This window comes from Salmo trutta, chromosome 20, assembly GCF_901001165.1.
Source record: "Salmo trutta chromosome 20, fSalTru1.1, whole genome shotgun sequence".
Lineage (NCBI taxonomy): Eukaryota > Metazoa > Chordata > Actinopteri > Salmoniformes > Salmonidae > Salmo > Salmo trutta.
In genome coordinates, this window is record NC_042976.1 from 1495180 (window position 1) to 1518462 (window position 23283).

A 23283-nucleotide genomic window follows, 5' to 3' on the forward strand; every position below is an offset into this window, starting at 1 on the left:
TTAGGACCTGCGCCGCTTCCTGTGTGAGGCAGGGTCGTACTCTGCGAATGTTGTAGAGCATGAACCTACAGGATCGGGTCACCGCCTTGATGTTAGTGGAGAACGACAGGGTGTTGTCCAGGGTCACGCCAAGGCTCTTAGCACTCTGGGAGGAGGACACAATGGAGTTGTCAACCGTGATGGCGAGATCATGGGCCCCCAGCTGACCTGGGCCCCCAGCTGAACTGACCTGGGCCCCCAGCTGACCTGACCTGGGCTGACCTGGGCCCCCAGCTGATCTAGAATGATCCAGAAAGCAGTCATCTGCTTCTTTTGGTGGTATTCTACTGTAAAAGCTCTATGGTGGTATTCTACTGTAAAAGCTCTATGGTGGTATTCTACTGTAAAAGCTCTATGATGGTAATCTACTGTAAAAGCTATTTTGGTGGTATTCTATTGTAAAAGCTCTATGGTGGTATTCTGCTGTAAAAGCTCTATGGTGGTTTTCTACTGTAAAAGCTCTATGGTGGTATTCTACTGTAAAAGCTATTTTGGTTGTATTCTACTGTAAAAGCTCTACGGTGGTATTCTATTGTAAAAGCTCTATGGTGGTATTCTACTGTAAAAGCTCTACGGTGGTATTCTACTGTAAAAGCTCTATGGTGGTATTCTACTGTAAAAGTTCTATGATGGTATTCTACTGTAAAAGCTCTATGGTGATATTCTACTGTAAAAGCTCTTTTGGTGGTATTCTACTGTAAAAGCTCTTTTGGTGGTATTCTACTGTAAAAGCTCTATGGTGGTATTCTACTGTAAAAGCTCTATGGTGGTATTCTACTGTAAAAGCTCTATGGTGGTATTCTACTGTAAAAGCTCTTTTGGTGGTATTCTACTGTAAAAGCTATATGGTGGTATTCTACTGTAAAAGCTCTACGGTGGTATTCTACTGTAAAAGCTCTACGGTGGTATTCTACTGTAAAAGCTCTACGGTGGTATTCTATTGTAAAAGCTCTACGGTGGTATTCTACTGTAAAAGCTCTACGGTGGTATTCTACTGTAAAAGTTCTATGGTGGTATTCTACTGTAAAAGCTCTATGGTGGTATTCTACTGTAAAAGCTCTATGGTGATATTCTACTGTAAAAGCTCTATTGTGGTATTCTACAGTAAAAGCTCTATGGTGGTATTCTACTGTAAAAGCTATTTTGTTGGTATTCTACTGTAAAAGCTATTTTGTTGGTATTCTACTGTAAAAGCTCTTTTGGTGGTATTCTACTGTAAAAGCTCTTTGGTGGTATTCTACTGTAAAAGCTCTATGGTGGTATTCTACTGTAAAAGCTCTATGGTGGTATTCTACTGTAAAAGCTCTATGGTGGTATTCTACTGTAAAAGCTCTACGGTGGTATTCTACTGTAAAAGCTCTACGGTGGTATTCTACTGTAAAAGCTCTATGGTGGTATTCTACTGTAAAAGCTCTATGGTGGTATTCTACTGTAAAAGCTCTATGGTGGTATTCTACTGTAAAAGCTCTACGGTGGTATTCTACTGTAAAAGCTCTACGGTGGTATTCTACTGTAAAAGCTCTATGGTGGTATTCTACTGTAAAAGCTATTTTGGTGGTATTCTACTGTAAAAGCTCTATGATGGTATTCTACTGTAAAAGCTATTTTGGTGGTATTCTATTGTAAAAGCTTTATGGTGGTATTCTACTGTAAAAGCTCTATGGTGGTATTCTACTGTAAAAGCTCTTTTGGTGGTATTCTACTGTAAAAGCTCTATGGTGGTATTCTACTGTAAAAGCTCTATGGTGGTATTCTACTGTAAAAGCTCTATGATGGTATTCTACTGTAAAAGCTATTTTGGTGGTATTCTACTGTAAAAGCTCTATGATGGTATTCTACTGTAAAAGCTCTATGGTGGTATTCTACTGTAAAAGCTCTATGGTGGTATTCTACTGTAAAAGCTCTATGGTGGTATTCTACTGTAAAAGCTATTTTGGTGGTATTCTACTGTAAAAGCTCTATGGTGGTATTCTACTGTAAAAGCTCTATGGTGGTATTCTATTGTAAAAGCTTTATGATGTATTCTACTGTAAAAGCTCTATGGTGGTATTCTACTGTAAAAGCTATTTTGGTGGTATTCTACTGTAAAAGCTCTATGATGGTATTCTACTGTAAAAGCTCTATGGTGGTATTCTATTGTAAAAGCTTTATGATGTATTCTACTGTAAAAGCTCTATGGTGGTATTCTACTGTAAAAGCTATTTTGGTGGTATTCTACTGTAAAAGCTCTATGATGGTATTCTACTGTAAAAGCTATTTTGGTGGTATTCTACTGTAAAAGCTCTACGGTGGTATTCTACTGTAAAAGCTATTTTGGTGGTATTCTACTGTAAAAGCTCTATGATGGTATTCTACTGTAAAAGCTATTTTGGTGGTATTCTACTGTAAAAGCTCTATGGTGGTATTCTACTGTAAAAGGACAATTGGACATATTGTAAGATTTAGATATTGTTATGGGGGAACAATCATTGACAGCCTTAGGAGAAGACCGGTATGACAAAATGATGGCAAACATTATCTTATGTAGAAAACAAATGTCTTTGTATGGAACATAGACACATAGTATGAATGAGGTGTCGGTTCCTTCAGCCATGCGAGGTGTTAGAACCCGCTGAAGAGGAGCTGTCATGAATGATTAGAATGGTCTTGGACTGAGAAGGATCACCCTGCAGCAGATGCATGCTGGGTATCCCATTAATCCCCATGTGGTCATCAGTTGTGATAAGGACCATACGAAATCTCACACTTTAAATCACATCGTACAACAACATGTAACAGACTTTATTGACACGTTCTCCAATCTTAAGTTTCATAAACATGATTAAAATATGCATGAGTAAAAACAGGAAGTGATTTGTTCCTTCAGTTTGTAAGCGGATTGTGGTCTACGCTGACAGATCTTCATTGGAGTTACACCAGGCTACCTAGCAGACAAAATGAAACGCTGTGCTAGTGACGCCATGAAAACATACCGTTCACAAACACTTAAACACCGAGATGGGTGAAGCTGTTCACTACGTACCACATTCATACAGTAGGTTTATCTTCTGTATGTCCAGAACACTGGGTCCATCTCGCTGACCAATAGGAGTGTTGGGATCTGGTTTGGGGATAATGGTTGGGCCACCGTCCTCTGAGAAGGCATACCTGAATCAGAGAACGCAACCTTAGAAGAACACAGCCTTAGAACCCAACATTAGAACACAACCTTAGAACCCAACATTAGAGCACAACCTTAGAACCCAACATTAGAGCACAACCTTAGAAGCCAACATTAGAGCACAACTTTAGAACCCAACATTAGAGCACAACCTTAGAACCCAACATTAGAACACAACCTTAGAACCCAACCTTAGAACCCAACATTAGAACCCAACATTAGAACCCAACATTAGAACCCAACCTTAGAACCCAACATTAGAGCACAACTTTAGAACCCAACATTAGAGCACAACCTTAGAACCCAACATTAGAACACAACCTTAGAACCCAACATTAGAGCACAACCTTAGAACCCAACCTTAGAACCCAACATTAGAACCCAACATTAGAACCCAACATTAGAACCCAACATTAGAACCCAACCTTAGAACACAACCTTAGAACACAACATTAGAACACAACCTTAGAACACAACCTTAGAACACAACCTTAGAACCCAACATTAGAACACAACCTTAGAACACAACATTAGAACCGAACATTAGAACACAACCTTAGAACCGAACCTTAGAACCGAACATTAGAACACAACCTTAGAACCGAACATTAGAACACAACCTTAGAACCGAACATTAGAATACAACCTTAGAACTGATCATTAGAACACAACCTTAGAACCGAACATTAGAACACAACCTTAGAACCCAACATTAGAACCCAACTTTAGAACCGAACATTAGAACCGAACATTAGAACCAAACATTAGAACACAACCTTACACAACCTTACACAACCTTAGAACACAACCTTAGAACACAACCTTAGAACACAACCTTAGAACACAACCTTAGAACACAACCTTAGAACACAACCTTAGAACACAACCTTAGAACCGAACATTAGAACCGAACATTAGAACACAACCTTAGAACCGAACATTAGAACACAACCTTAGAACTGAATGTACCAGGAATAAGACGTGCTCTGCTGGAGGGTGGAGGGCTGGAGTCCTCTGGCTCAGATACAGAGAAAATCGTCCGACACGCCCCTCTGTTTTATCGTAAAACGTCCAGTCACTGAAGAACTAGATGGGTGACTAGATGGGTGACTGGATGGGTGACTAGATGGGTGACTAGATGGGTGACTAGATGGGTGAGCTCCGTTTGAGAGTTTCCTACCAATGGGACGTGAAAAGATGTAATATTCTATGCTTTTCAGAAACTTGGCTGACGGGTGATATAAACATAAAACTCTAAGGTTCTCCATGCTTAGTCGCGACTGGACAGCGGACTCAGAAAAAGCCAAAGGGGGAGGGGTGTCCCGCTTTGTAAACAACAACTGGTGTGCTGCTTTAAGTGTGAAGGAAGTCTCAAGCTTTTGCTCACCTGAACTAGAATACCTCATGGTAAACCTTTTTTATCTACCAAGAGAGTTTTCATCTGTAATCATCACTGCTGTCTACATCCCACCACAAGACGAGAACGGCCCTAAAGCAGGCACTCAACGAGGTGTACTGGGCCACAAACAAGAAAACGCAAAGGCAGCGTTTCTACTAGACGGGGTCTTTAACGCAGGGAGAGTGAAATGTTTTTTTTTACCCCACTTTTACCAACACATCTCCAGCTCCACAAGAGGCACTAACACTCTGGAACACTTTTACTCTACCCACAGAAGCGCATACAAATCCTTGGCATGAGAACTCCTGCTGTCCCAGATGGCTGTGTGATCACGCTCTCCGTGGCGGATGTGAATAAGAATTTTAAACAGGTGAACATTAGCAAGGAGGAACATCAGGGCACGTACTCAGAGCATGAGCAGACCAGCTGGCAAGTGTCTTCACAGACATTGTCAACATTTCCTTGTCCCAGTCTGTAATCCCAACATGTTTCAAGCAGACCAGCATAGTCTTTAGGTCCAAGAACACCAAGGTAACCTGCCTAAACAACTATCTTCCCCGTAGCACTCACACCTGTAGCCATGAAATGCTTTTGAAAGGCTGGTCATCCCTCATATCAACACCTTCATCCCAGACACCCTGGACCCACTCCAATTCGCATACTGCCCCAACAGATCCACAGACGACACAATCTCTATTGCACTCGACACTGCCCTCACCCACCTAGACAAGAGGAACACCTATGTGAGAATGCTGTTCACTGACTACAGCTTCGTGTTCAACACCATAGTGCCCTCGTAGCCCATCACCAAGCTAAGGATCCTGGGACTGAACCCCTCCCCCTACAACTGGATCCTGGACTACCTGACGGGACGCCCCCAGGTGGTGAGGGTAGGTAACATCACCTCCGCCATGCTGACCCTGAACACGGGGCCTCACAAGGGTGTGTGCTGTACTCTCTGTTCACCCTGTGCGAGCGTGTGGGGTAGAGTCCAGTGAGTCAGTGTAACGGTAGATTTGGCGCTTCGGTACCGTTTGCCGTGTGGTAGCACATGGCTTGGGTGGCTGACGTCTTTGAAAATATTCTGGACCTTCCTCTGGTATAGAGGTCCTGGATGGCAGGTAGTTAGGCCCCATGGATGTACTGGGTCATCCGCAGTACCGTCTGTAGCACCTTGCTATCGAGGGCAGTGCAGTTACCATACTAAGCGGTGATGCAGTTACCATACTAAGCGGTGATGCAGTTACCATACTAAGCGGTAATGCAGTTACCATACTAAGCGGTGATGCAGTTACCATACTAAGCGGTAATGCAGTTACCATACTAAGCGGTAAAGCAGTTACCATACTAAGCGGTGATGCAGTTACCATACTAAGCGGTGATGCAGTTACCATACTAAGCGGTAATGCAGTTACCATACTAAGCGGTGATGCAGTTACCATACTAAGCGGTAATGCAGTTACCATACTAAGCGGTAATGCAGTTACCATACTAAGCAGTAATGCAGTTACCATACTAAGCGGTAAAGCAGTTACCATACTAAGCAGTAATGCAGTTACCATACTAAGCGGTAATGCAGTTACCATACTAAGCGGTAATGCAGTTACCATACTAAGCGGTAAAGCAGTTACCATACTAAGCGGTAATGCAGTTACCATACTAAGCGGTAATGCAGTTACCATACTAAGTGGTAATGCAGTTACCATACTAAGCGGTAATGAAGTTACCATACTAAGCGGTAATGCAGCTACCATACTAAGCGGTAATGCAGTTACCATACTAAGCGGTAATGCAGTTACCATACTAAGCGGTAATGCAGTTACCATACTAAGCGGTAATGCAGTTACCATACTAAGCGGTGATGCAGTTACCATACTAAGCGGTAATGAAGTTACCATACTAAGCGGTGAAGCAGTTACCATACTAAGTGGTAATGCAGTTACCATACTAAGCGGTAATGAAGTTACCATACTAAGCGGTGAAGCAGTTACCATACTAAGTGGTAATGCAGTTACCATACTAAGCGGTAATGCAGTTACCATACTAAGCGGTAAAGCAGTTACCATACTAAGCGGTAAAGCAGTTACCATACTAAGCAGTAATGCAGTTACCATACTAAGCGGTAATGCAGTTACCATACTAAGCAGTAATGCAGTTACCATACTAAGCGGTAAAGCAGTTACCATACTAAGCAGTAATGCAGTTACCATACTAAGCGGTAATGAAGTTACCATACTAAGCGGTAATGAAGTTACCATACTAAGCAGTAATGCAGTTACCATACTAAGCGGTAATGAAGTTACCATACTAAGCGGTAATGCAGTTACCATACTAAGCAGTAATGCAGTTACCATACTAAGCGGTAAAGCAGTTACCATACTAAGCGGTAATGAAGTTACCATACTAAGCGGTAATGCAGTTACCATACTAAGCGCTGATGCAGTTACCATACTAAGCAGTAATGCAGTTACCATACTAAGCGGTAATGCAGTTACCATACTAAGCGGTAATGCAGTTACCATACTAAGCGCTGATGCAGTTACCATACTAAGCAGTAATGCAGTTACCATACTAAGCGGTAATGCAGTTACCATACTAAGCGGTAATGCAGTTACCATACTAAGCGGTGATGCAGTTACCATACTAAGCGGTAAAGCAGTTACCATACTAAGCGGTAATGCAGTTACCATACTAAGCGGTAATGCAGTTACCATACTAAGCGGTAAAGCAGTTACCATACTAAGCGGTAATGCAGTTACCATACTAAGCGGTAATGCAGTTACCATACTAAGCGGTAAAGCAGTTACCATACTAAGCGGTAATGCAGTTACCATACTAAGCGGTAATGCAGTTACCATACTAAGCGGTAAAGCAGTTACCATACTAAGCGGTAATGCAGTTACCATACTAAGCGGTAATGCAGTTACCATACTAAGCGGTAAAGCAGTTACCATACTAAGCGGTAATGCAGTTACCATACTAAGCGGTAATGCAGTTACCATACTAAGCGGTAATGAAGTTACCATACTAAGCGGTAATGCAGTTACCATACTAAGCGCTGATGCAGTTACCATACTAAGCAGTAATGCAGTTACCATACTAAGCGGTAATGCAGTTACCATACTAAGCGGTAATGCAGTTACCATACTAAGCGCTGATGCAGTTACCATACTAAGCAGTAATGCAGTTACCATACTAAGCGGTAATGCAGTTACCATACTAAGCGGTAATGCAGTTACCATACTAAGCAGTAATGCAGTTACCATACTAAGCAGTAATGCAGTTACCATACTAAGCGGTAATGCAGTTACCATACTAAGCGGTAATGCAGTTACCATACTAAGCGGTAATGCAGTTACCATACTAAGCGGTAATGCAGTTACCATACTAAGCAGTAACGCAGTTACCATACTAAGCGGTGATGCAGTTACCATACTAAGCGGTGATGCAGTTACCATACTAAGCGGTAATGCAGTTACCATACTAAGCGGTAATGCAGTTACCATACTAAGCGGTAATGCAGTTACCATACTAAGCGGTGATGCAGTTACCATACTAAGCGGTAATGCAGTTACCATACTAAGCGGTGATGCAGTTACCATACTAAGCGGTAATGCAGTTACCATACTAAGCGGTAATGCAGTTACCATACTAAGCGGTAATGCAGTTACCATACTAAGCGGTAATGCAGCCAGTCAAGCTGTCAAACTTTTTTGAGGATCTGAGGGGCCGTGCTAAATCGTTTTAACCTTCTGAGAGGGAAGGTGCGCTTGTCTTGCCTTCTTCACGACTGTGCTGGTGTGAGAGGACCATGTTAAGTCCTTGGTGATATGGACAACAAGGAATTTGAAGCTCTTGACCCGCTCCACTGTTTCCTACCTACATTTACATATTACCTCAGCTACCTCGTACCCCTCCCTGCAAATTGACTCGGTACAGTTACTCCTTGTCTATAGCCTTATTACTGTTATTTATTGTGTTACAATTGTAGTTCTTTTTAACTCTGCATTGTTGGTTAAGGGCTTGTAAGTAAGAATTTCACGGTAAAGTCTAAACCTGTTGTATTCGGTGTATTGACATAATATTGGGTTTTGATTTTATGAACCAACTCACCTGCCGTAGTGCATGATGGAGCCGTAATCATAGACAGTGTTGAGGTTGTTTGTCTGGTACTTCTTAAAGTTATGCTTCTGACCTGTTTATAGAGACAAACATCATTTCAGTCTGTCATCATAGGTACAGTAAACACATGAATAGAGAGAGGGAGAAAGTGAGCGAGAGAGTAGAGAAAGGGAGAGGGAGAGAGAGGGAGAGGGAGAGAGGGAGAGGGAGAGTAGAGAGAGGGAGAGGGAGAGGGAGAGTAGAGAGAGGGGAAGAGACAGAGAGAGAGAGGGAGAGGGAGAGAGGGAGAGAAGAGAGAGGGAGAGGGAGAGTAGAGAGAGAAGGGGAGAGACAGAGAGAGAGAGGGAGAGGGAGAGGGAGAGGGAGAGGGAGAGTAGAGAGAGGGAGAGGGAGAGTAGAGGGAGAGAGAGAGAGAGAGAGAGAGAGAGAGAGAGAGAGAGAGAGACAGAGGGAGAGGGAGAGGGAGAGGGAGAGAGGGAGCAAAAGAGAGAGGATTCCGTGTGGCTCAGTTGGTAGAGCATGGGGTTTTGCAATGACAGCGTTGTGGGTTCGATTCCCATGGGGGACCAGTAAGAAAAATGTATTCTATCACTACTGTAAGTTGCTCTGGATAAGAGTGTCCGCTAAATGACTTAAATGTAAATGTCATAGGTGAAGTATTGACGGGATACTGACCCTTCATGATGTTCTCCCATATGATAGAAACATGGCGATCCCGGTCAGAACGGGACTGCTCGTGCACAAAGCCCAGAGCGTGCATGAGTTCATGGGAGACGATTCCAGACCACATGCACCCAGGGGACTGCAGGGAGAGGGGTTGAGGGCCTTCAGTCATACCCAGGAATGACCAGCAACTAGTGGTACAACAGGGAAGAAACACGTTCAGCAAAACATAATATTTCTATTTATGGACTGAATGTATTATCTCGTTCCCAGATCTGGTTGTGCTGTCTTGCCACAATTATCAAGGCAGCACAAACAGATCTTGGACCAGGCTGTCACTGCATATCTTACATTGAAGCAAATCGAACTAGAAACAAGATGTTTCTGAACGTCATACTAAGATAATATCCACAGAGTAGTAAAAACCAAGATAAAACACTGACCCGAACCCGGGCTGTATATCCAGGTAGTTGGTTTCATGGCTGCGAGGAACAAACTTCACACACGTTTCAAGGAAGATGTCTAGCATTCCAATCTCTATGGTGATTCTATCCATGTCGTCTGTGAAATCAAAAAATTATTAAACTCCCAACTGTTACTGAAGCACAAATGAATAAATCGGCATTAAAAGTGTGAAGTTAGTGTAGATCAATTCACGATTTGTCATGTGTAGAATCAAAAAGCTAAAAGCTGAAATATGATAAGAGTCATTTTCAAATGGAAGTCTAACTTTACAATGTGGTGATAAACTACCTAATACACCAACTAGCAATGTGCTGATACCTGCCATATTGTGAAGATCAGCTCACGACGTAGCATAGATAAATGAGACAAAACAGAGACATGTAAAGTTATAGAATCAGAAAGCCTTAAAAATAAAAAATAAAAAATGTACAGATACTTGCCATATTGTGGAGAGATAATGTAGGGAACATAGACAAATCCATCCACTGACTTGGGCCAGAGACAGGAGTTACCAGGGCAGGTTATGGCGCTGCGTCTCTGTATGTTGTAGGAGCTGGCAATGTCTCCTTCCCTGAAGGACAGGCCTCGGACTCTAGGGCTGCCTTGTCCTGTCAGAGAGACATGATCACCATGGTACCGCTGTGACAGGTACTGTAGTAAAACCATGGTACTGCAGTAAAACCTCTTACCGTCCCTCTCACAAACACCTGGTATGTGTCCCAAAATGACACCCTATTCCCTATATGGTGCACTACCTTTGACCAGGCCCCATAGGGATTAGGGTGCCATTTCACACAGGGCCGTTCAAGCTGAATCCAGAGCTGGAGGAAGGTTTGATAGAGTACATTATACATGCACAGTATCTCTCCTTCCCTGTTAACCCCTACCCCTGTTAACCCCTACCCCTGTTAACTCCTACCCCAAACACAGTATCCCTTCTACCCTGTTAACTCCTACCCCAAACACAGTATAACTCCTACCCTGTTAACTACTACCCCAAACACAGTATATATCTCTTACCCTGTTAATCCCTACCCCAAACACAGTATCTCTCCTACCCTGTTAACTTCTACCCCAAACACAGTATACCTTCTACCCTGTTAACCTCTACCCCAAACACAGTACACCCCCTACCCCAAATACAGTATCTCTCCTACCCTGTTAACTCCTACCCCAAACACAGTATCTCTCCTACCCTGTTACTCCTACCCCAAACACAGTATAATACTCCTACCCTGTTAACTCCTACCCTTTTAACTCCTACCCCAAACACAGTACATCTCCTACCCTGTTAACTCCTACCCCAAACACAGTATCTCTCCTACCCTGTTAACCTCTACCCCAAACACAGTATATATCCTACCCTGTTAACCCCTACCCCAAACACAGTATCTCTCCTACCCTGTTAAGTCCTACCCCAAACACAGTATATAATCTCCTACCCTGTTAACCTCTACCCCAAACACAGTATATATCTCCTACCCTGTTAACCCCTACCCTAAACACAGTATATATCTCCTACCCTGTTAACCCCTACCCTAAACACAGTATATATCTGCTACCCTGTTACCCCCTACCCTAAACACAGTATATATCTCCTACCCTGTTATCTTCTACCCCAAACGAAGCAACTAATAGACTACTTACTCCCATTGGTTCTCAGGATCCTGTCCATTGCATTCATTTCTCCTGAACCCTTAAGCACCTCTATTATAAACGGATAATAGAAGTGTGTTAACATATATTTGGAAAATATATACCACATTACCAAATACAAAAACATGTTAATGGAAATATTCCAACGATTTACCCGAGGATCCTCTTTTCACCCTCCTTTTAGTTTCTTGTATCACTGATGAATTCTTGTGGAAGAAAATGTTACATTTCAGAAAGTATTACTGTTACAACCTCTACAGTAAGATTCGTTCTAAACTAAATTCAGCACTTACCTGGATAGGTAGAGCACAGGTATGGGTCATCAATCCCAAGATGATTCCTAGAGAGATCACGAGATCCATGTCCTTGATCCAGACTGGTCTCTGATCCAGATAACTGGTCCTAACACCAAACCTATATAGACTGGTCTCTGATCCAGACTGGTCTCTGATCCAGACTGGTCTCTGATCCAGACTGGTCTCTGATCCAGACTGGTCTCTGATCCAGGTAACTGGTCCTAACACCAAACCTTATATAGACTGACTCAACACCTCACCTCCTGAGGTCTGCGCTGATTGGTTACATGTTCTGACGTTACAGGACGAATCATAACCCAGAACCTTGTCCCTCTGTCTCGTCCTCTAACATTAACATCTAATCCATTGATTGACCCTAAACAACATCCTCCAGCTTTACCCTATACTTTCACACAGGACATTCAGCACTTTCAGAGACGAGCCACCCAAAAGGTGTTTGTTGTCCCAGAACAGACATATTAAAAACAGGTAAACAGTCATTTCTCCAGACTTGGTGTGATGCGACAATACGTGATGTGTTTACACAGAAATACAGAAGAGCAACTGCAACTAAGTTGTCAATCAATCTTTATTTAAAATGCTTCCATTATCTGGACACCAGAGATTGTATTCAGTAGATTATGGTGGTGGTCCCGTGTGGCTCAGTTGGTAGAGCATGGTGTTCGCAACGCCAGGGTTGTGGGTTCGATTCCCACGGGGGCCCAGTACGGAGAGAAATTTTTTTTTAATGAAATGTATGCATTCACTACTGTAAGTCGCTCTGGATAAGAGCGTCTGCTAAATGACTAAAATGTAAATGATTATGTTTCACTGTTTGGATTTTTCTAATCCTCCAGGGTTTCTGTCGAGAGAGAGAGAGAGAGAGAGAGAGAGAGAGAGAGAGAGAGAGAGAGAGAGAAGACAGAGAGAGAAGACAGAGAGGAGACAGAGAGAGAGAGAGAAGACAGAGAAGACAGAGAGAGAGAGAGAGAGAGAGAGAGAGAAGACAGAGAGAGAGAGAGAGAGAGAGAGAGAAGACAGAGAGAGAAAGAGAGAGAGAGACAGAGAGAGAGAGATGACAAATGTAGTGATTATACCTTTGTTCTATATTGACAACCTTTGAAAACAAAATACAAAATGGAGGGGGGGTTAATAGAAAATAATACCTAATTTAAAAAAAATAACTTTGCCTCAGAAATATTGTTAACTACCAACCACATTTATAGAGTTTGTTAATCTTCATTTTGTCCAGTTGACTGAGACCAGTCTTCTGGCCCAGATGAATGTTCTGGTTCTTCCTCTTGGGTTTGATGGTAGGATCTCCATCTTCTGAATAGGAATACCTGCATTTACACAAACGCCATCATAAGGCTTTCTTCACATATAACTCCATCTGATAATAGTGTGTTGTGTTGTGTTGTTGTTGTGTTGTTGTTTTGTGTTGTGTTTGTGTTGTGTGTTGTGTGTGTGTGTTGTGTGTGTGTGATGTGTGGTGTGTGTGTTGTGTGTTGTGTGTGTTTGTGTGTGGTGTGTGTGTGTTGTGTGTGTTGTGTGTTGTGTGTTATGTGTGGTGTGTTGTGTGTGTGTGTGTCCTAGTTACATACATTCCAAAGTGCATGATGGAGTCGTAGTCATAGGGAACGTTCAAAGAGTTGGTTTTGAACTTCTCAAAGTTCCGCACTCGATCTGTTGACGGACGACACATTTTCAGTTGGTTGAATATTCCCCCGAAACCAACATTAAAATGACCCCAGGCCAGCCTGTCCGTCTCACCTTTCCAAATGTTCTCCCACAGGACAGTGACGTAGTTGTCCCGGTCGATACGGGAATGTTCGTGCACGAAGCCCAGGGCGTGCATGAGTTCATGGGAGGCCACGCCAGACAACATACAGGCAGGAGACTGTAGAGATAAAGTCTGCCTGCCACCACGCTGCCCCAGGTACGACCAACACCTAAAACGACAACAACAGTACACACAGTTCCTGATATAAAAGGGGAGACAAGGGGAGCCCGTAATGACACCATGTTTCCTCTACAAAGTGATACACTGTATCATGTTTCCTGTACACATAGTTACACTGCATCATGTTTCCTCTACAGTGATACATTGCATCATGTTTCCTCTACAGTGATACACTGTATCATGTTTCCTCTACAGTGTTACACTGCATCATGTTTCCTCTACACAGTGTTACACTGCATCATGTTTCCTCTACACAGTGATACACTGCATCATGTTTCCTCTACACAGTGATACACTGCATCATGTTTCCTCTACACAGTGATACACTGCATCATGTTTCCTCTACACAGTGATACACTGCATCATGTTTCCTCCACAGTGATACAGTGCATCATGTTTCCTCTACAGTGTTACACTGCATAATTATTTATTTTTTTTACATTTTTTAGTCATTTAGCAGACACTCTTATCCAGAGTGACTTACAGTAGTGAATGCATACATTTCATACAATTTCATACATTTTTATTTTATTTATTTTTTATTTTTTCTGTGCTGGCCCCCCGTGGGAATCAAACCCACAACCCTGGTGTTGCAAACACCATGCTCTACCAACTGAGCCACAGGGAAGATGTTTCCTCTACAGTGTTACACTGCATCATGTTTCCTCTACAGAAATACACTGCATCATGTTTCCTCTACACAGTGATACACTGCATCGTGTTTCCTCTACAGTGTTACACTGTGTCATGTTTCCTCTACAGTGATACACTGCATCATGTTTCCTGTACACAGTGATACACTGCATCATGTTTCCTGTACACAGTGATACACTGCATCATGTTTTCTCTACACAGTGATACACTGCATCATGTTTCCTCTACAGTGATACACTGCATCATGTTTCCTCTACAGTGATACACTGCATCATGTTTTCTCTACACAGTGTTACACTGTATCATGTTTCCTCTACAGTGATACACTGCATCATGTTTCCTCTACAGTGTTACACTGCATCGTGTTTCCTCTACAGTGTTACACTGTGTCATGTTTCCTCTACAGTGATACACTGCATCATGTTTCCTCTACAGTGATACACTGCATCATGTTTCCTGTACACAGTGATACACTGCATCATGTTTTCTCTACACAGTGATACACTGCATCATGTTTCCTCTAGTGTTACACTGTATCATGTTTCCTCTACAGTGATACACTGCATCATGTTTCCTCTACAGTGTTACACTGCGTCATGTTTCCTCTACACAGTGATACACTGCATCATGTTTCCTCTACACAGTGATACACTGCATCATGTTTCCTCTACACAGTGATACACTGCATCATGTTTCCTCTACACAGTGATACACTGCATCATGTTTCCTCTACACAGTGATACACTGCATCATGTTTCCTGTACATAGTGATACACTGTATCATGTTTCCTCTACAGTGTTACACTGCATCATGTTTCCTCTATAGTGTTACACTGTATCATGTTTCCCCTACAGAGGTCAGAAGTAGTGTGCTATGAGCCCTGGTCTAAAGTAGTGCACTACACAGGGAATAAGGTATCATTTGGGACACAACAATGGAATCAGACAAACTAATCAACACAGTACAAATCGGTTTCTCTCTCACCCTGACTTAGACTGGATATCCAGGTAGTCCCTTTGATGTGTCCACGGAACAAAACGCACGCAGGTACCTCTCTCCACGTTCTCCATACCAGACCTAATTATCCTCTGATCCAGATCACCTGTGGAGGGAAAGGGATGAGAGAAACACATTCAAGAAGAAGAGGTTCAATCAGTCAACGAAATGTTACTATTGTGTGATGTTTTCCCCTCCACCAGCCCATATTGTCACACCCTGACCTGAGAGAGCCTTTTTATGTCTCTATTTAGGTTTGGTCAGGGTGTGATTTGGGTGGGCATTCTATGTCCTTTTTTCTATGTTTTTTTTGTTTCTTTGTTTTTGGCCTGGTATGGCTCTCAATCAGGGACAGCTGTATATCGTTGTTGCTGATTGGGAGCCATACTTAGGCAGCCTGTTTTCCTTTGGGGTTTTGTGGGTAGTTGTTTTCTGTCTTGTGTGTGTTCACCTGACAGAACTGTTGGCTTTCGTTTTCTTGTTTGTTTTAAAGTGTTTCATTAAATATAATTATGACCACTTACCACGCTGCATCTTGGTCCCCTCTTTCAGACGATCGTTACACATATAGTATATATACATACAGTTGAAGTCGGAAGTTTACATACACCTCAGCCAAATACATTTAAACTCAGTTTTTCACAATTCCTGACATTTAATCCTAGTAAAAATTCCCTGTCTTAGGTCAGTTAGGATCACCACTTTATTTTAAGAATGTGAAATGTCAGAATAGTAGAGAGAATGATTTATTTCAATTTTATTTCTTTCATCACATTCCCAGTGGGTCAAAAGTTTACATACACTCAATTAGTATTTGGTAGAATTGCCTTTAAATTGTTTAACTTGGGTCAAAGGTTTCGGGTAGCCTTCCACAAGCTTCCCACAATAAGTTGTGTGTGACATAGGGGACAAAAAGCTTGTGGAAGGCTACCCGAAACATTCACTTTATTCTTAAAATAAAGTGGTGATCCTAACTGACCTAAGACAGGACATTTTTGCTAGGATTAAATATCAGGAATTGTGAAAAACTGAGTTTCAATGTATTTGGCTGAGGTGTATGTAAACTTCAGACTTCAACTATATATATACACATAACATATTAGTGGAAAGGTACAGGACCAACAGCACTCTGAAACATCGCTATGTAGCCTACAAGTAACTTACTGTAGTCCAACGACAGCCTGTATGCAACGTAGACATGTCCGTCCACTGACTTGGACCACAGACAGCTGCGTGCGAAACAGACCTTAGAGCGCCTCCCGGAAGTCACAGCAATATCTCCATCCCTGAAACTAGTGCCGTCTGGATGCTGGGCAGCTAAGGATGGCAGAGACAACACAACAAGGGTACATAGGAGCCATCCATACAGGTGTTGTATACATATTAGAATAAGGCTGTCACGTAACAAAATGTGGGAAAAGTCAAGGGGTCTGAATACTTTCTGAATGCACTGAGAATTACACCAGATGGGACAGACTGACCATAGCCCCCCAGCACATAGACTATTGCAGCATAAATACTGGAGGCTGAGAGGGGGGGGAGACGGGGGACCCTGTGGCCCCGGCAAACCAGGCAGGATATAACCCCACCCACATTGCCAAAGCACAGCTCTCACACCACTAGAGGGATCTCAACAGACCAGGCTGAGTATAGACCCCACACCACTAGAGGGATATCAACAGACCAGGCTGAGTATAGACCCCACACCACTAGAGGGATATCAACAGACCAGGCTGAGTATAGACCCCACACCACTAGAGGGATATCAACAGACCAGGCTGAGTATAGACCCCACACCACTAGAGGGATATCAACAGACCAGGCTGAGTATAGACCCCACACCACTAGAGGGATATCAACAGACCAGGCTGAGTATAGACCCCACACCACTAGAGGGATATCAACAGACCAGGCTGAGTATAGACCCCACACCCCTAGAGGGATATCAACAGACCAGGCTGAGTATAGACCCCACACCACTAGAGGGATATCAACAGACCAGGCTGAGTATAGACCCCACACCACTAGAGGGATATCAACAGACCAGGCTGAGTATAGACCCCACACCACTAGAGGGATATCAACAGACCAGGCTGAGTATAGACCCCACACCACTAGAGGGATATCAACAGACCAGGCTGAGTATAGACCCCACACCACTAGAGGGATATCAACAGACCAGGCTGAGTATAGACCCCACACCACTAGAGGGATCTCAACAGACCAGGCTGAGTATAGACCCCACACCACTAGAGGGATATCAACAGACCAGGCTGAGTATAGACCCCACACCACTAGAGGGATATCAACAGACCAGGCTGAGTATAGACCCCACACCACTAGAGGGATATCAACAGACCAGGCTGAGTATAGACCCCACACCACTAGAGGGATATCAACAGGCCAGCCTGAGTATAGACCCCACACCCCTAGAGGGATATCAACAGACCAGGCTGAGTATAGACCCCACACCACTAGAGGGATATCAACAGACCAGGCTGAGTATAGACCCCACACCACTAGAGGGATATCAACAGACCAGGCTGAGTATAGACCCCACACCCCTAGAGGGATATCAACAGACCAGGCTGAGTATAGACCCCACACCACTAGAGGGATATCAACAGACCAGGCTGAGTATAGACCCCACACCACTAGAGGGATATCAACAGACCAGGCTGAGTATAGACCCCACACCACTAGAGGGATATCAACAGACCAGGCTGAGTATAGACCCCACACCACTAGAGGGATATCAACAGACCAGGCTGAGTATAGACCCCACACCACTAGAGGGATATCAACAGACCAGGCTGAGTATAGACCCCACACCACTAGAGGGATATCAACAGACCAGGCTGAGTATAGACCCCACACCACTAGAGGGATATCAACAGACCAGGCTGAGTATAGACCCCACACCCCTAGAGGGATATCAACAGACCAGGCTGAGTATCACAGTGATGTAACCAACACTAGCCAGCCGTTCCATAGTACCTGGAGCATCACAGTGATGTAGGCATTAATATGGAGTTGGTCCCCCCCTTGCTGCTATAACAGCCTCCACTCTTCTGGGAAGTCATTAATATGGAGTTGGTCCCCCTTTGCTGCTATAACAGCCTCCACTCTTCTGGGAAGGCTTTCCACTAGATGTTGGAACATTGCTGCTATAACAGCCTCCACTCTTCTGGGAAGGCTTTCCACTAGATGTTGGAACATTGCTGCTATAACAGCCTCCACTCTTCTGGGAAGGCTTTCCACTAGATGTTGGAACATTGCTGCTATAACAGCCTCCACTCTTCTGGGAAGGCTTTCCACTAGATGTTGGAACATTGCTGCTATAACAGCCTCCACTCTTCTGGGAAGGCTTTCCACTAGATGTTGGAACATTGCTGCTATAACAGCCTCCACTCTTCTGGGAAGGCTTTCCACTAGATGTTGGAACATTGCTGCTATAACAGCCTCCACTCTTCTGGGACGGCTTTCCAGTAGATGATGGAACATTGCTGAGGGGACTTCCTTCCATTCAGCCACAAGAGCATTAGTGAGGTCATACACTACTATTTTTTAATATTTTTTTTTGCAGGAGGAGGTCCTACAGATTTTTGTCCAGATAAAATGTCTGGATTAAAACTAAGATGTTGCTGAACATCCTTGTTCTTCGAGTTTTTTAATTGGTGGACCACAACCAACTAACAGGTGCATACACTGCCCCCTACTGTACTGGAGTTCGAGGCCGGTCACGACCCATCTATATTCTCTTAATAACTGACCCGAAAATGTAAGAAACAATTATAATAAAAAATGTACTCTTCACTCAGGAACCTGGGTGCTCCCTGTAACATTAATGCTGTAAAGTCCCGGAGATCCAGAAATCTCTTTGTCACCTTCACAATGATTGACTAGTGCAATTTATCACAAAGTCCACCTTCTTCACTGTTAGTGTGTCTGGATCCTTCTCCTGTGGGACATCCACTGCAGACTGTGGGACATCCACTGCCATCTCATCTCTACTCCAGCTATTTTCAATGCCTCCACATAGGAGACCTGCTGGATATTTTTCTTTTATTTATTTCACCTTTATTTAACCAGGGAGGCAAGTTGAGAACAAGTTCTCATTTACAATTGCGACCTGGCCAAGATAAAGCAAAGCAGTGCGACACATACAACAACACAGAGTTACACATGGAGTAAAACAAACATACAGTCAATAATACAGTAGAAAAATAAGTCTATATACAATGTGAGCAAATGAGGTGAGATAAGAGAGGTAAAGGCAAAAAAGGCCTTGGTGGGCAAAGTAAATACAATATAGCAAGTAAAACACTGGAATGGTATATTTGCAGTGGAAGAAAGTGCAAAGTAGAAATAGAAATAATGGGGGGCAAAGGAGCAAAATAAATAAATACAGTAGGGGAGGAGGTAGTTGTTTGGGCTAAATTATAGATGGGCTACGTACAGGTGCAGTGATCTGTGAGCTGCTCTGATATCCCTGATCCAATCTACTGTAACCTCCTTCATCCGTCCGGGAACGACATGCTTCAAGACTTTTCAACTTCTGCAGGATTTATTCTTTCAACAAACACTTGCCAGTTGTCCAACCTTTTTTTTTTTACAATTGTAACACTGCAGCGGCTTCTGTACATATCGTCTCACTGCATATCTCACGTAATACAAGTTTTATATACATTCGGAGAGAACTATTTCATCAAAACGGTAAAACTGAAAGGTTTTGCTCCTTCTTTCTGTCGATCATTTAATTCAATCGACGTACGTCTACCACTGCCCGAATGTTATCCCTAAAACCACACAGCCTCCATGTCCGACGAGATGCCAGAGAGAGACACCTTTAACCGGTGCCCTAATCTGAAAATCATAGCTTTCCACATCATACGTCTCCAATCTTGTCGAGCCACAGAACATTCTCTTTTTACGCTTTTGACACACGTGAAATCAGCATCATACAGTTCCTGGTCACTCAAACCAGTTCGTCCTTTACCATCTTCGAGAGCGCAAATGGGTCACCCCCCACCCAAAAAAACCATCCTTGCTTGTGAATCACACTCCAACTATAAACTGCTGTTAATTTCCAATTTTGGCCCTTTTCACACCCCATCGTCCCCTCAATCTCATCAAATGTGACTCTACAGACTCACAGGTCTCTACACGGCCTTCCCTGTGGCTCAGTTGGTAGAGCATGGTGTTTGCAACGCCAGGGTTGTGGGTTTGATTCCCATGGGGGGCCAGTACAAAAAAAAATGCATGAAATGAAATGTATGCATTCACTACTGTAAGTCGCTCTGGATAAGAGCGTCTGCTAAATGACTAAAATGTAAATCGTACAATGCTTCCGCCATTGCTTCTCCAAAAATAGGAGCTCTAGAAAGATTCTGGGTTTTCCAACTTCCTCCTCACCTCTGGTAAACTTATTAAATACAGAGTTCGATTGAAATAGTTATCAAGAGTAAAACGTTTGGCAGGTAGCCAAGTAGCGACAAACAGTACAGTGGTACGGGGACAATGAGGAAGTGAGTCGCGTCACCAGTCATGTGATTAGTCCACTGAGACAGGTTGTGAATCCACAGCACTGTGTTTTTGCCTAGTGTAGGGCTATAGACCTAGAGCTAAAAGATGAAGGGTTTCCTTACCTTGGAACTCATTGGCCTCTATGATTTGATCCATTGCTGTCATCTCACTGCGTAGAATGTGATCATCTGAAACATAGAAGATGTTAATAATCGTGTTATTCTTGTACTATGAAATGTTGAGTAATATTGTGTGTTTTTTTACCTGAATAACTTTTGGGGAACCTTTTGGAGCTCACTGAGGTACTCTACAAAATACAGAGAAATATAACTTTACTTTTATATAAAAAAAAATAAAAAAAATAAAACATTAAACAGTTTGGCTACAACAGGTTTAAATTGCACTAGTGTTTACCTGAGCAGGTATGGCCCAGGTACAACAGATGTAAACCACCATGGACAGCAGGGAAGTCACAGTCAAGTCCATCATGGGAATCAGCAAATGTTGAGTACTGCTGGCATCAGCCTTATATACAGCAGCTTCTTATGATGACTTTAGAAAGTCGGCATCGTCGTGTTTTACATCCTAATTGTAGAGCCTTCAACCTGCTGTTTAACATAATTACGGGTATTCCTGGTTTTGGTGGGATATACCTCGTAAACATCAACATCATTCAGCACTGTAGCGTCATGTCTGTCTACATAATGATAACAACTTCAGCTTTGGAGTGTTATATTTAAGCAACAAGGCCAGTGGGGGTTGTGGTATATGACCAATATACCACGGTTAAGGGCTGGAGTGCCTTAGCTGTAGTATATTGACCATATACCACAAATCCCAGAGAAACATTATTGGTATTATAAAACTGGTTACTATCGTAATTAGAGCGGTAAACATAACCCGTGGCATATTGTCTCATATACTGTACTACAGCTTTCACCCAATCAACATCCAGGGCTCGAACGACCCGGTTCATAATATGCATTAGGTGATAATTAGCTGAAATTAGATGTTTGTATTGGTGCTGTAGTGGAAACACTCATTGGTTTGTTCTTCACAACATAGAAGTTTGTTCTTTACAACATAGAGGTTTGTTCTTTACAACATAGAGGTTTGTTCTTTACAACATAGAGGTTTGTTCTTTACAACATAGAGGTTTGTTCTTTACAACATAGAGGTTTGTTCTTTACAACATAGAGGTTTGTTCATAGAAGTTTGTTCTTTACAACATAGAGGTTTGTTCTTTACAACATAGAGGTTTGTTCATAGAGGTTTGTTCTTTACAACATAGAGGTTTGTTCATAGAGGTTTGTTCTTTACAACATAGAGGTTTGTTCTTTACAACATAGAGGTTTGTTCTTTACAACATAGAGGTTTGTTCTTTACAACATAGAGGTTTGTTCATAGAGGTTTGTTCTTTACAACATAGAGGTTTGTTCATAGAGGTTTGTTCTTTACAACATAGAAGTTTGTTATTTACAACATAGAGGTTTGCTCTTTACAACATAGAGGTTTGTTCTTTACAACATAGAGGTTTGTTCTTTACAACATAGAGGTTTGTTCTTTACAACATAGAGGTTTGTTCATAGAGCTTTGTTCTTTACAACATAGAGGTTTGTTCATAGAGGTTTGTTCTTTACAACAGAGTTTGTTTATAGAGGTTTGTTCTTTACAACAGAGGTTTGTTCATAGAGGTTTGTTCTTTACAACATAGAAGTTTGTTCTTTACAACATAGAGGTTTGTTCATAGAGGTTTGTTCTTTACAACATAGAGGTTTGTTCATAGAAGTTTGTTCTTTACAACATAGAGGTTTGTTCTTTACAACATAGAGGTTTGTTCTTTACAACATAGAGGTTTGTTCTTTACAACATAGAGGTTTGTTCATAGAGGTTTGTTCTTTACAACATAGAGGTTTGTTCTTTACAACATAGAGGTTTGTTCTTTACAACATAGAGGTTTGTTCTTTACAACATAGAGGTTTGTTCATAGAGGTTTGTTCTTTACAACATAGAAGTTTGTTCTTTACAACATAGAGGTTTGTTCTTTACAACATAGAGGTTTGTTCTTTACAACATAGAGGTTTGTTCATAGAGGTTTGTTCTTAGAGGTTTGTTCTTTACAACATAGAGGTTTGTTCTTTACAACATAGAGGTTTGTTCATAGAGGTTTGTTCATAGAGGTTTGTTCTTTACAACATAGAGGTTTGTTCTTTACAACATAGAGGTTTGTTCATAGAGGTTTGTTCTTTACAACATAGAGGTTTGTTCTTTACAACATAGAGGTTTGTTCATAGAAGTTTGTTCTTTACAACATAGAAGTTTGTCCTTTACAACATAGAGGTT

The 23283-nt window shown here is 42.3% G+C and overlaps 2 protein-coding genes and 1 non-coding gene across 3 annotated transcripts; 1 reads left to right on the top strand and 2 right to left on the bottom strand.

Moving 5' to 3' along the window:
• Positions 1 to 2830: 2830 nt before the first annotated feature.
• On the bottom strand, positions 2831 to 11952 carry hce2l1 (high choriolytic enzyme 2-like 1). Its single transcript, XM_029703717.1, has 9 exons — positions 11798 to 11952; positions 11659 to 11710; positions 11496 to 11555; positions 10289 to 10456; positions 9827 to 9953; positions 9396 to 9574; positions 8712 to 8793; positions 3062 to 3186; positions 2831 to 2963 (listed from the first exon to the last, which is right to left on the bottom strand). Exons 1-9 carry the CDS (start codon positions 11864 to 11866, stop codon positions 2950 to 2952), a joined length of 876 nt encoding a protein of 291 aa, XP_029559577.1. The 5' UTR covers positions 11867 to 11952; the 3' UTR covers positions 2831 to 2949.
• Positions 11953 to 12449: 497 nt separating this feature from the next.
• Positions 12450 to 12524, top strand: trnaa-cgc (transfer RNA alanine (anticodon CGC)). The gene has a single exon. It is a non-coding gene; the product is annotated as a tRNA-Ala (tRNA).
• A 28-nt stretch (positions 12525 to 12552) lies between these two features.
• hce2l2 (high choriolytic enzyme 2-like 2) lies at positions 12553 to 21633 on the bottom strand. The gene is made up of 9 exons (XM_029702000.1): positions 21355 to 21633; positions 21205 to 21247; positions 21063 to 21128; positions 16579 to 16731; positions 15403 to 15520; positions 13574 to 13752; positions 13405 to 13486; positions 13016 to 13143; positions 12553 to 12662 (listed from the first exon to the last, which is right to left on the bottom strand). Exons 1-9 carry the CDS (start codon positions 21427 to 21429, stop codon positions 12646 to 12648), a joined length of 861 nt encoding a protein of 286 aa, XP_029557860.1. The 5' UTR covers positions 21430 to 21633; the 3' UTR covers positions 12553 to 12645.
• Between the last annotated feature and the right edge of the window lie 1650 nt (positions 21634 to 23283).

Bases quoted from the DNA above. Each gene is read 5' to 3' on its own strand.
- hce2l1 (XM_029703717.1), bottom strand. From the start codon at position 11,866: ATGGATCTCGTGATCTCTCTAGGAATCATCTTGGGATTGATGACCCAT. The intron at 11,711-11,797 runs GTAAGTGCTGAA...TTCTTCCACAAG, and splicing joins CCTGTGCTCTACCTATCCAG to AATTCATCAGTGATACAAGA. The intron at 10,457-11,495 runs GTAAGTAGTCTA...TCTCTCTGACAG, and splicing joins GATCCTGAGAACCAATGGGA to GACAAGGCAGCCCTAGAGTC.
- hce2l2 (XM_029702000.1), bottom strand. From the start codon at position 21,429: ATGATGGACTTGACTGTGACTTCCCTGCTGTCCATGGTGGTTTACATC. The intron at 15,521-16,578 runs GTAAGTTACTTG...TTCCCTCCACAG, and splicing joins CAGGCTGTCGTTGGACTACA to GTGATCTGGATCAGAGGATA. The intron at 13,144-13,404 runs GTATGTAACTAG...GTGTAAATGCAG, and splicing joins TCCATCATGCACTTTGGAAT to GTATTCCTATTCAGAAGATG.